The following is a 13,161-nucleotide window of genomic DNA, read 5'->3' as shown; positions in this document are numbered from 1 at the left end:
TGATGGGGTTCGAGCGTGGCGCAGACCCCACAAATCATGGACCCACGTTGTCAGCAAGGCACTGTGGCAAGCTGGTGTGGCTCCATAATAGTGTGGGCTCTGTTTATATGGAATGGACTGGGTCCTTTGGTCCAACTAAACTGACCATTCACTGACAATATTTGTGTTTGGCTACTGGTTCCCAAACAACAATGCAATTTTTGTGGATGACAGTGCGCTATATCACCAGACGACACTTCTTCGCGACTTGTTTGAAGAACATTCTCGAGAATTCGAGGGACTGATTTGGCCACAAAGATTATCCGACATGAATCCCATTGAACATTTATAGTAAGTAATCGAGAGGTCGGTTCATCCACGGAATCCTGCATCATTTTCGCAATAATGGACAACTACAGAGACAGCATTGCTAAATATTTCTGGGGGGGGGGGGGGGGGGCTCCAACGACTTTTTGAGACAATGTCCGAAACAATATTAGGAGGCATTCCATGTATTTTGTCATCTCATTGTGTGTTGCAAATGGTAGATACGCGAACACGTGAAAGGGCACATTTCGTCTTGCAAAGGATTAAGCATTATACCAAATAGTCTGCTTATAATAAAGTTATGAGCATATAATGTATCATTTCAGACGAACTATTAGCTTTGCTTCACAGACAGCAGACCTTGCAGTGGACGGTGCAAGTTCAATAGAAACATAGGTATTATCCGGTGTTCCGCAATGATGGTAACATAAACAACCACCAATCACTTACTTGTATCTCAGCTCTACGGACTTTAAGTGTGCACGAAAGCCGTCATTTGACTCTCGAACCATGAAAAATGTTGGGTTCTGTAATTTTTTGAGGAAAGAAAGCTAAATTAATTAGTAGAGTTGAAAGCATTTCTTCGTCATTTTAAAACTGAAATCTCATTGATGAATGTAAAGAGAGTTCAAGCTAGATGCCATTGATGTCTAAATTTTTGGAGATCTTCGCATACTTGCAAACCACATAAGGTTTAATTTTCATGGGACTGCACATTGGAAATTGTCGGATGATAACGATCCAGGAATACCGAGCAAGTGTTAGGTACGATATTATATTTTGTGATGGCCATACGTAGCTTGTCCATCATTAGAAACAAAAAAAAAGATTCAAATGGCTCTGAGCACTATGGGACTTAACTTCTAAGGTCATCAGTCCGCTAGAACTTAGAACTACTTAAACCAAACTAACCTAAAGACATCACACACATCCATGCCCGAGGCAGGATTCGAACCTGCGACCGTAGCGGTCGCGTGGTTCCAGACTGTAGCGCCTAGAACCGCTCGGCCACCCCGGCCGGCCCATCATTAGCTATTTAATGTATTGTAAAAAGCTGTCTTTAACATACAAAATAGTTTCAGGATGTGATCATTTTTAAATGTAGGTGTGCATCGATAACGTGTGTTAGAACATTTAAAATCAGTTCGTGCTGCGAGGACCTAATCAGTTGCCATAGTGATTGACTGTCAAACTCATGTTGCCCACCATCGGCTATTTAATTTATTGAAATGAGTTGACCTTATACTTCAATATCTAATTGGAATTTCTAGCCGATTTCAGGCAGTGGCTGTTTTTAAATGTATACTATGTGATCAAAAGTATCAGTAACATACGCTGAAAAGATGCATTGTGCTGCCACCTACTGGCAGGCACTCCATATCAGCGACTTCAGTAGTCATTAGACATCGTGAGAGAGCAGAATAGGGCGCTCCGCGGAACTCATGGACTTCCAACGTGCTCAGGTGATTGGGTGTCACTTGCGTCATACGTCTGCAAGAGATATTTCCACACTCCTAAACATCCCTGGGTCCACTGTTTCTGATGTGATAGTGAAGTGGATACGGGAAGCGACACGTACAGCACAAAAGCGTACAGGCCGACCTCGTCTGTTGACTGACAGGGACCGCCGACAGCTGAAGAGGGTCGTAATGTGTAATAGGCGGACCATCACACAGGAATTCCAAACTGCATCGGGATCCACTGCAAGTACTATGACAGTTATGTGGGAGGTGAGAAAACTTGGATTTCATGGTCGAGCGGCTGCTCACAAGCCACACATCACGCCGGTAAATGTCAAACATTGGCCAATTGAACAGTGGAAAAATGTTGCGTGGAGTGATGAATCACTGTACACAATGTGGCGATCCGATGGCAGGGGGTGGGTATGGCGAATGCCCGGTGAACGTTATCTGCCACCGTGTGTAGTGCCAACAGTAAAACTAGGAGGCAGTGGTGTTATGGTGTGGTCGTGTTTTTCATGGAAGGGGCTTGCACACCTTGTTATTTTGCGTGGCACTATTACAGCACAGGCCTACATTAATGTTTTAAGCTCCTTCTTGCTTCCCACTGTTGAAGTTCAGTTCGGGGTTGGCGACTGCATCTTTCAACACGACTGAGCACCTGTCCGTAGTGCACGACCTGTGGCGGAGTGGTTGCACGACACCAACATCCCTGTAATGAACTGGCCTGCACAGTGTCGTAATCTGAATCCTGTAGAACACCTTTGGGATGTTTTGGAAAGCCGATTTCGTGCCAAGCCTCACCAACCGACGTCTATATCTCTCCTCAGTGCAGCACTCAGTGAAGATTGGGCTGCCATTCCCCAAGAAATCTTCCAGCACCTGACTGAATGTATGGCTGCGATGGTGGAAGCTGTCATCAAGGCTAAGGGTGGGCTAACACCATATTGAATTCCAGAATTACCGATGGAGTGCGTCACGAACTTGTAAGTCATTTTCAGCCAGTTGTCCGGATACTTTTGATCACATAACGTAGATGTACATCAATAACGTGTGTTGTAGTATTTAAAAGCAGTTCGTGTTATGCGGACCTAAATAAGAAGAACCTAATGCAGATTTTGCGTAATGAGGCCTTGGCTGCATTTGAACATGGCCATAACCAGAAAGTGGCTAGTAATGGAAAATAAACATTGAAGTTAACCTTCAGCTTATTCTAGTACATTAAACAGCCTGTTGTGTCTATTATGTAGACAAAAACAAATATCATCCGCCTTTTGCAACTGAGTGTGTACTTTGTTTTTAACCAAACACGTTTCACACATTCATATAAGGCATCATCAGATTAATGTTTAACTACACATATTATGATGTGAGTTATGTTACTATTTACTAGGGTTGGTTTATGTTTCATTACGTACTTTTATGTTTCCTGTTCTTCTCACGTGCCCATTCGTTCTTTTGTAGGCACTAGAAGAACATAATGTATTAACGTTTCTCGCTGCACACTGCGCCTCGCCTTGGTGTAGGATTAACTAAGGGATCATGGGAACTGTAGAGGTTGGAATTCTAGCGTGATAATGACCTGAGGAGAAATGCTGAGTTGCTGAATTGGTAGTATGGTAGTGCAGGCACTATGTGTGTGTGTGTGTGTGTGTGTGTGTGTGTGTGTGTGTGTGTGCGAGAGAGAGAGAGAGAAAGAGAGAGAGAGGGAGGGAGAGAGAGAGGGGGGGGGGGAGAGAGAAGAGAGTATTTGTTTGTGTTTCAGTTTCATATTTTAATTCTTCATTATTTCTTATGGTAAAATGCGAATTAGTTGAAATATTTTCCTTCTATTATTGCTTGTTGGCCATTTAGTATTTTTTCACTTTGTTTTATAGCGCTTGCACGGAATGTCCTTCCTGGAGAATGAGCCTGGCGTTGCTTTTATTATTATGGCGTAAGAGTACCACGTGTGGTTTCACACCTCTGTGGAGGCGATGTTCTGCGTCTCGTAAAAGACGGATTGTAACTACACGATAAACATAAGGTCATTAGTCCCCTAGAACTTAGAACTACTTAAACCTAACTAACCTAAGGACATCACACACATCCATGCCCGAGGCAGGATTCGAACCTGCGACCGCAGCGGTCGCCCGGTTCCAGACTGTAGCGCCTAGAACCGCTCGGCCATCAGCGCTGGCTGTACGGAATGGTTTCGATTTTCAGAAAATACAATGAGGCTGTGGGCCAGAATGGCTAGCAACGAATGTCACGTTATTAAATCGCGTACATTAACTATCCAAATAGTTACATTACCGCGTGTCCAAACGTAGTTAGCGAAACGATTGGGATTAAATCAGCCCTTATTGGGTAAAGCCACGACAGATATATACAGGTAAAGACTTCATTATATTTTAACTGCCACTAAGGAGGATTTGCGTCTGCAGGTTCATCAGCGTTAACGTGCCGGACCTAGTGTGCCGTCCATTTTCGGACGTTCCTCTGGTGGAGTCGGACATCGAAGTGGAACTCTTTGGTTTCTTACATCCAGCCAGTGGGCCACTCAACTGTCATTTCCGGCGTGTTTACGAAGGTAAGTAAGTTGAGGTGTCATGATTAACTATAGATACTGATATGACAGGCGAAGACGATGACGTTGGCAGATTTCAATAGACGGGAATGGTTCTGGAGAAATGCAATAAGTCTTCAGAGGTGAGTGCTTATAAAACACTAGTAAGACCTACCCTACTGTTCATGTACGAGGTGCGTTTAGTAAGTAATGCAACGCCTTTTTTGCTCGGCCAATTTTGGTTGCTATGGGACATCGTGGAACATTCCCACTTCAGTCCTTACAGTTTCATGAAGTTCCGATAGATGCCTGCGATTTACGTAGTCTTCAAAATGGCGTCTGCAATGGAGGTCCGTTCCGAACAGAGAGCTGTAATTAATTTACTTTCGACGGAAACCCAGAGCATCGTAGATATTCATAGGCGCTTGCGAAATGTCTATGATGACCTGGCAGTGAACAAAAGCACTTTGAGTCTTCGGGAAAGGCGTCTGTCATCATCGCAACAAGGCCGCGCAAACGTGTCCGATCTCCCGCGTAGTGCGTCTCATACACCCATACCTCACAGACAGGAGTTTCAACACTGGCGTGCAGGGAAAACAATCAACACGACATGGTATACACGCGGGAGTACCCCAGGAAAGCATCCTACGGCCGCTACTGTTTAACCTCTACATAAACGATCTCCCAGCCACACACAACACAACGATAGCAACCTACGCGGATGACACAGCCATCATCGCGCAAGATTGGAAACCATCAAACATTACGTCACGCTTACAGACCGCACTCAGAGTGGCTGAGCCTTGGTTAGAGAAATGGAGTGTTAGAGAAAACGTCGACAACTGCGAAGCCGTTCTGTTCACTAGAAGACCGAAGCAACTGCGCAAACACCAATACTGCAGACCAATAACTCTACATGCACGCCCAATGCGTTTCCGCGAGAAAGTCAAATACCTCGGTGTCTGGCTGGACCGGAAATTACTCTTCGGGGACCACATACAACACATGGCCAACCGAGCAAGCGCGAGGCTCAAGCAGCTCTATCCTTTGCTCAACAGGCGTAGCACACCGCATAGAAGGGTGTCGAGGTCCACGTATATGACACTTATTCGACTCCTGATGACGTACGCAGCCCCTGTCTGCGGATACGCTGCGCCCACACGCCTGCGCCGTCTGCAGCTCATACAAAATAAAGTACTCAAAATCGTAAGCAATGTTCCACGATACACACGCATCGCGGACCTTCACCGGGAATACCGACTTGAGACTCTCACGGAGGTAACCCACAAACTCACCACAAGACTATACAGAAACTCGAGACATTCGCAGGACCCTTTTATTCTGAATCTGGGGAACTACGACCACAACCATAGATGGAAACATAAAAGACCAGAAGACATACTTGTAAGGACCTAACATCTATGCCCAAGTACACGCAAACACAACGGTACAGGTGAGCCCCTGTTAATCAGCCACTATTACTGGATATACAGTTGGAACACGCTTGCCGAATAACTGGCACCACGCAGGGAAGCCGTACCGTACACTACATGGAGACAAGCTCCCCCCCCCCCCCCCCCACACACACACACACAGTGAGATGATCTATGGCCGATCTCCCGCTAATATATAACGATCCAGATTGTTCCAGGAATTCAGCGGCTGCAGCAGACTCGAATACATCGCCATCGCCTGCCACGGCAATGATGCGTGATACCCATACTAACAAACCCAACCTTGCATGAACTATCGCAGCTAGTAAGCCACTACTGCTCTTACTACCCATCCCACTGTCGCAGAGGTTTTTTTTCCCACGGCACGAGCCTTGGCACTTTTTTCCCTCTGATCTTCAAATTGCTGCCCTCATTCGCGTTTCGTCCACTACCTATCACCTGATGGACCGTGTTAATGCGTGGTCTTACCCAGACGCACGGATATCATCACAGCCCAGCATCCTGTGATCCACCTATTAGACAACTAACATGTTGACGGAGGTGACAGTAGAACTTTTGGTTTGGTCACCACGTTGGTGCGGGCGTGGAGGGGCCCCATCTCTATCCCGCGTGCCGGCCGGCCGCACGTAGCTGTGACTCCTTCAGTATACGAACGTGCGGACACTCTCATTCGAGGTGATCAATGGATCACAGTCAAACATTTCACTAATCCGCTGGACGTCTCTGTTGGTAGTGCTGACACACTCGTCCACCAGTTGGGGTACCCACAGTTGGTACCTGCTGGGTTCCTCGCCGACTAACAGAAGAGCATGAGGAGCAACGAAAGACGGTCTGTGCGCAGTTGCTTGTGCGTTACGAGGGTGATTGTAACAATTTCCCGTCGAACATCGTCACAGGCGGTGAAACGTGGGTTCATTACGTCGAACTGGAAACAAAACGGCAATCCATTGTGGGCGCCACACCACCTCTCCTCTGAGGAAAAAGTTAAAGCCGCGCCCTCAGCCTGTAAAGTCGTAGCGACAGTCTTGTGAGACAGCGAAGGTATTATTCCGTATGATGTCTTCCGTCATGGTGCAACCATCAACTCTGAAGTGTATTGTGCTACCATCAGGGAATTGAAGAAACTATTTCGGCGTGTTCGTCGCACATAAATGCAAACGAACTTCTCATTCTCCATCACAACGCAAGACTTCACACAGATCTGCGCACCTGAAAGGAGCTCACAAACCTTCATTGGACTGTTCTTCCTCATCCACCTTATAGCCCGGATCTCACGCCTTCCGGCTTCCTTCTGTTTGACCCAATGAAGGATCACTCTGCGGTAAGCACTACGTGGATGTTTGGGAGAGTGTTGATGCAACAGAACGTTGGTTCCGACTTCGACAGGTAGTGTTGAACCTTGCGGGCATCTAGGCCACCCAAGTAAGGTTGCGTAAGGCTGTCACATTGAAGGAGATTATGTTGAAAAATAGAGTTTTATAGGCAAGAGAGTGTGGAGAATATGGTGTAATGGAATCCTGAATAAAACCAACATGCTTCCTCAAAAAGTGTGTTGCATTACTTAGTAAATGCCCCTCTTATGTTGGATCCATAAAAAATAGGACTATCAGGGGCTATAGAACGTATGCAAAGGAGAGTAGCAGGTATGATCACAGACTCGTGTGAGCCACGGAAGAGCGTCACGTAGATGCTGAAAAATCTGAACAGGTAGAGCCATGAAAATAGGCGCAAGTCATCTCTCGAAACCAGCATAAAGTGAGGAATCTAGGAATATACTGCTTCCCTATGTGTCAGCCCCACAGGGGGTGCGAAGACAAGATTAGACTAACTTATTTCAGCGTGCCAAGTGTAAATAATTCTTACAGTGCTCCTTATGTTAATGAAATTCAAAGGAGCTTATACAGATATTAGAATGGGAGGTACCCTCTGCCTTGTACTTTACAGTAGATTGTAGAGTATACACATGGACGTACAATTCACAGTATGGGTCCTCGTGCCTTCCGCACGTTCAAGTATCATCATATTAATTATTGACACTGTAACTTACCTACTGACGGTAGTTACTCAGGCCAATAGTTCTTGACTTTTTGCGACCTAACCATAAAACAAGAAACACCTGTCTGTTGTTGATTCAACGACTCGGGCTCCGTCTCACAAGCCAACTGATAAAACCGAATAAAATGGTTCTTTTGCTACGGAGATAAGTCTATTCTATCACTCATAAAAGTCTATTTTCTTCAGAACTCATCATTTACGAACTGATATTTGAAGGTTAACGAATCTAAAGACTACAGTTGTATAAGCTGCTCAAGAAACAATCACGTGGAACAATTATGGCTAGCGGATTCGTAGGAGCCATACATAATGTATTATTTGGTAAATACTAAACATATGTTTGATAAAATCTTGAAAAAATTCACGTCAACACCTGCACTACTCACAGAGACACATTTTCGAAAATAGAAGTTACAACCTAACCTACCCTTGCTTTCCGAACAGCCCTCGTACAATGGCATGAGAACACCACTTGGCGGTGTTAACACCGCAGTACTCGATTTTTTTTTTACTTTATTGTTATTTTAACACCTGAACAATCAGGTAGGCTGGCAGCGGCATGCTACGCCGCTCTTCAGCCATAGTGGCGACTATAACAGTAAAAGAACGGAGAATTAAAATGAATAGAGTGATGGGCAAAAAATAGTGGTCACAGATACACAAAAAACACGGAGCCGTTCACACGCGACGATAACGACACTGAAAACACGTTCACACGGCGCACATAACACTGATGAATCCGACGGCACAAGTGAACGTAGAAGCGGGACGGCGGACACTAAAAACACAAAACGACGTCACACACACGAGACACAGATGGCGATGATCTCCGGCGCGCGAAAGTCCACGTAGCGTGTGCGAGTCCGGGGACCTGCCAAGAGGGGAAGAAGGGTGAGGGCGGGTGGAGAGGGTGGAGAGGGGAGAACATAGATGCCAATGGCTGAGGAGATGGGAGGAGGAGTAGAAGGACAGTGGAAGGGAGGCCCAGGGGATGAGTGGGGAGAAGGGGAGGAGGGATGGAGGGTGCCCAAAGGAACAGATACAGGAAGAGGGAGGGAGGATCAAAGTTGGTAGGAGGGGTAGATGGAGGGGAGGAGGACATCATCAGGAAGGGGGAGCTGGCGGAAGCCACCTTGGGAGAGGGTAAGGAGGGTGGAGAGATGGAGACCGGGTGGGACGTGGGAATACAGGCGCGCCAGCGGGCGGGGGTGGGAGAGGATCGGGGAGACGAGCGGGTGAGGAGGATCGAGTTTACGGGAGGTGTACAGGATCCGTATCCTTTCAAGGAGAAGGAGGAGGTGAGGGAAGGGGATGAGATCGTACAGGATCCGCGTAGGGGAGGGGAGACGGATGCGATTGGCGAGGCAGAGAGCATGGCGTTCAAGGATTTGGAGGGATTTGTAAAAAGTAGGGGGGGGCGGAGATTCAAGCCGGATGGGCAGAACAAAGGATAGGGCGGATGAGGGATTTATAGGTGTGGAGAATGGTGGAGGGGTCCAGACCCCACGTACGGCCGGAGAGGAGCTTGAGGAGACTGAGTCCGGAGCGTGCCTTGGCTTGGATTGTCCGGAGGTGGGGAGTCCAGGAGAGGCGACGGTCGAGGGTGACGCCAAGGTACTTAAGGGTGGGAGTGAGGGCGATAGGATGGCCTTAGATGGTGATGTAGAAATCAAGGAGGCGGAAGGAAGGGGTGGTTTTGCCTACAATGATCGCCTGGGTTTTGGAGGGATTGACCTTGAGCAACCACTGGTTGCACCAAGCGGTGAACCGGTCAAGATGGGACTGGAGAAGGTGTTGGGAGCGCTGTAGGGTGGGGGCAAGGGCAAGGAAGGCAGTGTCATCGGCAAACTGGAGAAGGTGGACGGGGGCTGACGGCGGCGGCATGTCCGCCGTGTACAAAAGGCACAGAAGGGGGGAGAGGACGGAGCCTTGGGGCACACCGGCAGAGGGGAAAAAGGTGTAGGAATCTGTGTTATGGATGGTGACATAGGAAGGACGGCGGGAGAGAAAGGAGCCGATCAGACGGACGTAGTTAATGGGAAGGGCGAAGGTTTGGAGCTTGAAGAGGAGACTGGAATGCCATACACGGTCATAAGCACGTTCGAGGACCAGGGAGAGGAAGATTGCGGAGCGACGGGAATTAAGCTGTTCGGAAAGAAGATGAGTGAGGTGAAGGAGAAGGTCGTCGGAAGAGAAGGACTGCCGAAAGCCACACTGGGTAACGGGAAGGAGGCGGTGCTGGCGGAGATGCTGGTGGATGCGTTGGGTGAGGATAGATTCCAGGCCCTTGCTGAAAACCGAGGTAAGGATGATGGGACGGTAGGAGGAGATGGCGGACGGCGGTTTGCCAGGTTTAAGGAACATGAGGATATGGGAGGTTTTCCACAGGTCGGGGTAGTAACCGGTGGACAAGACTACATTGTAGAGCCTGGCCAGGGTGGAGAGGAAAGAGACAGGAGCTTCACGAAGGTGACGGTAGGTGACACGATCGTGACCAGGAGCGGTGTTGCGTTTTGTGCGGAGTGTATCAATGAGATCCTGTGTAGTGATAGGGGCATTGAGTTCCGTGTGTGCAATGTTGTCCAAGTACTGGAAACCAGGAGCGAGGGGAGCGACAGAGGTGTCAGTTCGATCGTGGATATCCGGGAAGAGGGAGTAATCGAACTGGGGATCATCGGGGATGGAAAATACATTGGAGAGGTAGGAGGCAAAGTGATTGGCCTTACTAATGGTGTCAGGGAAAGGGTGATCATCATGGAGAAGAGGATAATAGGGGGAGGGTTTAGTTCCGGTAAGGCGACGGAAGGCCGACCAGAACTTGGACGAGTTGATTGGTAGGGTAGCATTTAAATGGGTGCATGTCTGTCGCCAGTCCCGGCGTTTCTTAGCCGCGAGCAAATTACGAATGTGTCGCTGGAGTTGCCGGTGGCGTCGTAGTGTGTCCGGGTCACGCGTGCGGAGGAAGGCACGGTAGACACGATGGGGTTCACGGAGGAGGAGGACGGCCTGCGGGGGTAAGGTAGGACGATGGGGGTGGACGGCGACAGTAGGGACATGGGCCTCCACGGCCTCAGACAAGGTCTGCTGGAGAAAGGAGGCGGCATGGGTGACATCGTCAGGGTGGTGGTAGGTGAAGGGGTGGCTATCAACCTGGGTGGAAAGGGTATCCCGGTAGGCATTCCAGTTGGCACGGGAATAGTCATGGACATACTTAGGGGGAGGGTCATTACGAGGGTCGGGGCGGGGGCGACGACCGTCTGAAATGGTGAGGAGGACAGGGAGATGGTCGCTACCAATAGGCTCCAGGACATCCACCGTTATGCGGCCAAGGAGGTTGGGGGGGAGGAGAGGATAACATCAGGAGTGGAGTTAGATTCGGGACGGGTGTGCTGGGGGATGGGGATGAGGTCGCCTTGAAGGGAGGAGAGGAACCGATGCCACCGCCGTAACTGGGCAGTGGAACGACTATGGATGTTGAGGTCGGTGGCGATCACGTAGGAGGAGAAGGTACGGTCGGTGTGGGAGAGGAAGTCGAAAGGAATAGGGGCGTTGGGGCGGACATAGCTGGTGGCGCAGGTAATGGTAAGGCCGGGGAAGAAGAGACTAAGGATCAGGTGTTCGGTGGGGTCGGGAAGGAGAGGTTGGAGCCGAACGGGGATCTGGTGGTGGTGACCAATGGCAACTCTGCCACGCGAAATTGGGAGGGGATTATCGGAGCGGTGGAGAAGATAGGGTGAGGTGTGAATGGAGTGGTGGGGTTGGAGAAAGGTTTCATTGAGGAGGAAGGCATCCATGCGGTGGGTGGCAAGGATGTGCAGGAAGAGGTTCTTGTTGGCGGGAAGGGAGCAGATATTGTTCAAAAGGATATGGTGCTGTCGCGCCATGACAGGGATTTAGACGAGGGTGTCAAGACGGGAGAAGGTGAAATGGGCCTGGTTGTTGGAGTAGGTGGCGTACATTTTGAGTTGGAAAATGGAACGGGTGGCGAGGGAGATCTGTTGGGGGGTGTGGGGGCGCTGAAAGGGATGAACATTCTGAAGGACTATGGTGAGGAACCTGATGACGTCCTCAGCGGTGGGGGGGGGGGACGAAGGGAATTGCCAGGAGGGGTGGGGGCGTCCAGAGGACGGACAGGGACTGTGAGTTCAGGAGTGGTCAGAGGGGGTCGGGCTTTACACGTTTGGGAGTAGGTGGGATGGGGGAGATTGCAGGTATTGCAGGAGGGAGGGGATTGAAGGTTAGGGCACTGCCGGAGGAAGTGTGCTTGCCTACAATGCGGGCAGGTGGGGGCCTTGCGGCACTCAGCTGTTGGATGTGCGTTATAGCGCAGACACCTCTGGCAGCGCAGGGATTGAGGAGGGGAACGGGAAGGGTCGACCTTGTAGCGCTGGTTGAAGAGGAGGGCACCCTCCTTCCGGAGACGGTCAATGGAGGGGGCGTCCTCGGAGAAAACCCGCATAAGGCGAGTGGGGCCGGACGAGTTGAAAATGCGGCGGACCGCCCGCACCTCCAGCGTAGGATGCGCCTTGAACTCCGCCAATACCTCCTCCTCCATGATCGACGGACTGAGCCGAGTGATCACGGCGGTGAGGGTCGGCGGGCGACCCGGGGGTTGGGGTTGGCGGGTAGGAGATGGAGAAGGAGCAGGGGTGACGGAGGCGTTGGGGCCAAAACGGGTGATGAGGAGGCGGGAGATGATGTCAGTATGGAGGGTTGGGCTGGGGGAGGAGATGAGAACAGAATCCCGTCTGGGAGTGAGGAGAGAGATGGGGGCACCAGGGACGTGTTGGCGGAGGAGGAGGGAGAGATTCCGGGCCTCGAGAAGGGAAGGATTGGGATGGGAGAGGAGATAATTGTATAAAGAAGGGGCCGGGGCCGGGGCTGCTGCTGCTGCTGGCTGGCTGGCTGGCTGGCTGGCTGGACCGCTGCTGCTGCTGCTGCAGGAGGACTGGCTGGCTGCTGCCGGCTGGACCGCCGCTGCAGACCGGGACCGGGACCGGGACCGCTGCTGCTGCTGCTGCTGCTGCTGCTGGACCGCTGCGGCTCTGCTCGGCTGGCTGGCTGGCTGGCCGGCTGGCCGGCTGGCTGGCTGGCTGGACCGCTTCAGGGTGGCTGGCACCTGCAATACACCTAACGCTTCGATTAGAACCGAAAGGCCAATCGAAGGGCGGTATCCTTCCGGATTACCGCCGAAGATCCGCAGTACTCGAGTCCGCCCACAGTTTTAGCACATCTGTCGATATTTTTGCGTAAAAGTTCCATCTAAAACTAACAAGTGTTACGTCACTGTACACGACTTTTCAAAAGTTTTCGAATGCCGATAACAAGGGTAACGCTA

General features: G+C 50.0%; 1 protein-coding gene across 2 annotated transcripts in view; it reads left to right on the top strand.

Moving 5' to 3' along the window:
• LOC126203151 (uncharacterized) overlaps window positions 1-13,161 on the top strand; it is a 71,641-nt gene that overhangs the window by 37,531 nt on the left and 20,949 nt on the right. For both annotated transcript variants that reach the window (XM_049937393.1, XM_049937394.1), the window contains exon 4: window positions 4,193-4,338. In XM_049937393.1, coding sequence (XP_049793350.1) covers window positions 4,193-4,338 — 146 coding nt within the window. The remainder of the gene's footprint in view (window positions 1-4,192; window positions 4,339-13,161) is intronic.

Source organism: Schistocerca nitens, chromosome 9 (assembly GCF_023898315.1).
Source record: "Schistocerca nitens isolate TAMUIC-IGC-003100 chromosome 9, iqSchNite1.1, whole genome shotgun sequence".
Lineage (NCBI taxonomy): Eukaryota > Metazoa > Arthropoda > Insecta > Orthoptera > Acrididae > Schistocerca > Schistocerca nitens.
This window is presented reverse-complemented; position numbering and strand designations above follow the sequence as displayed.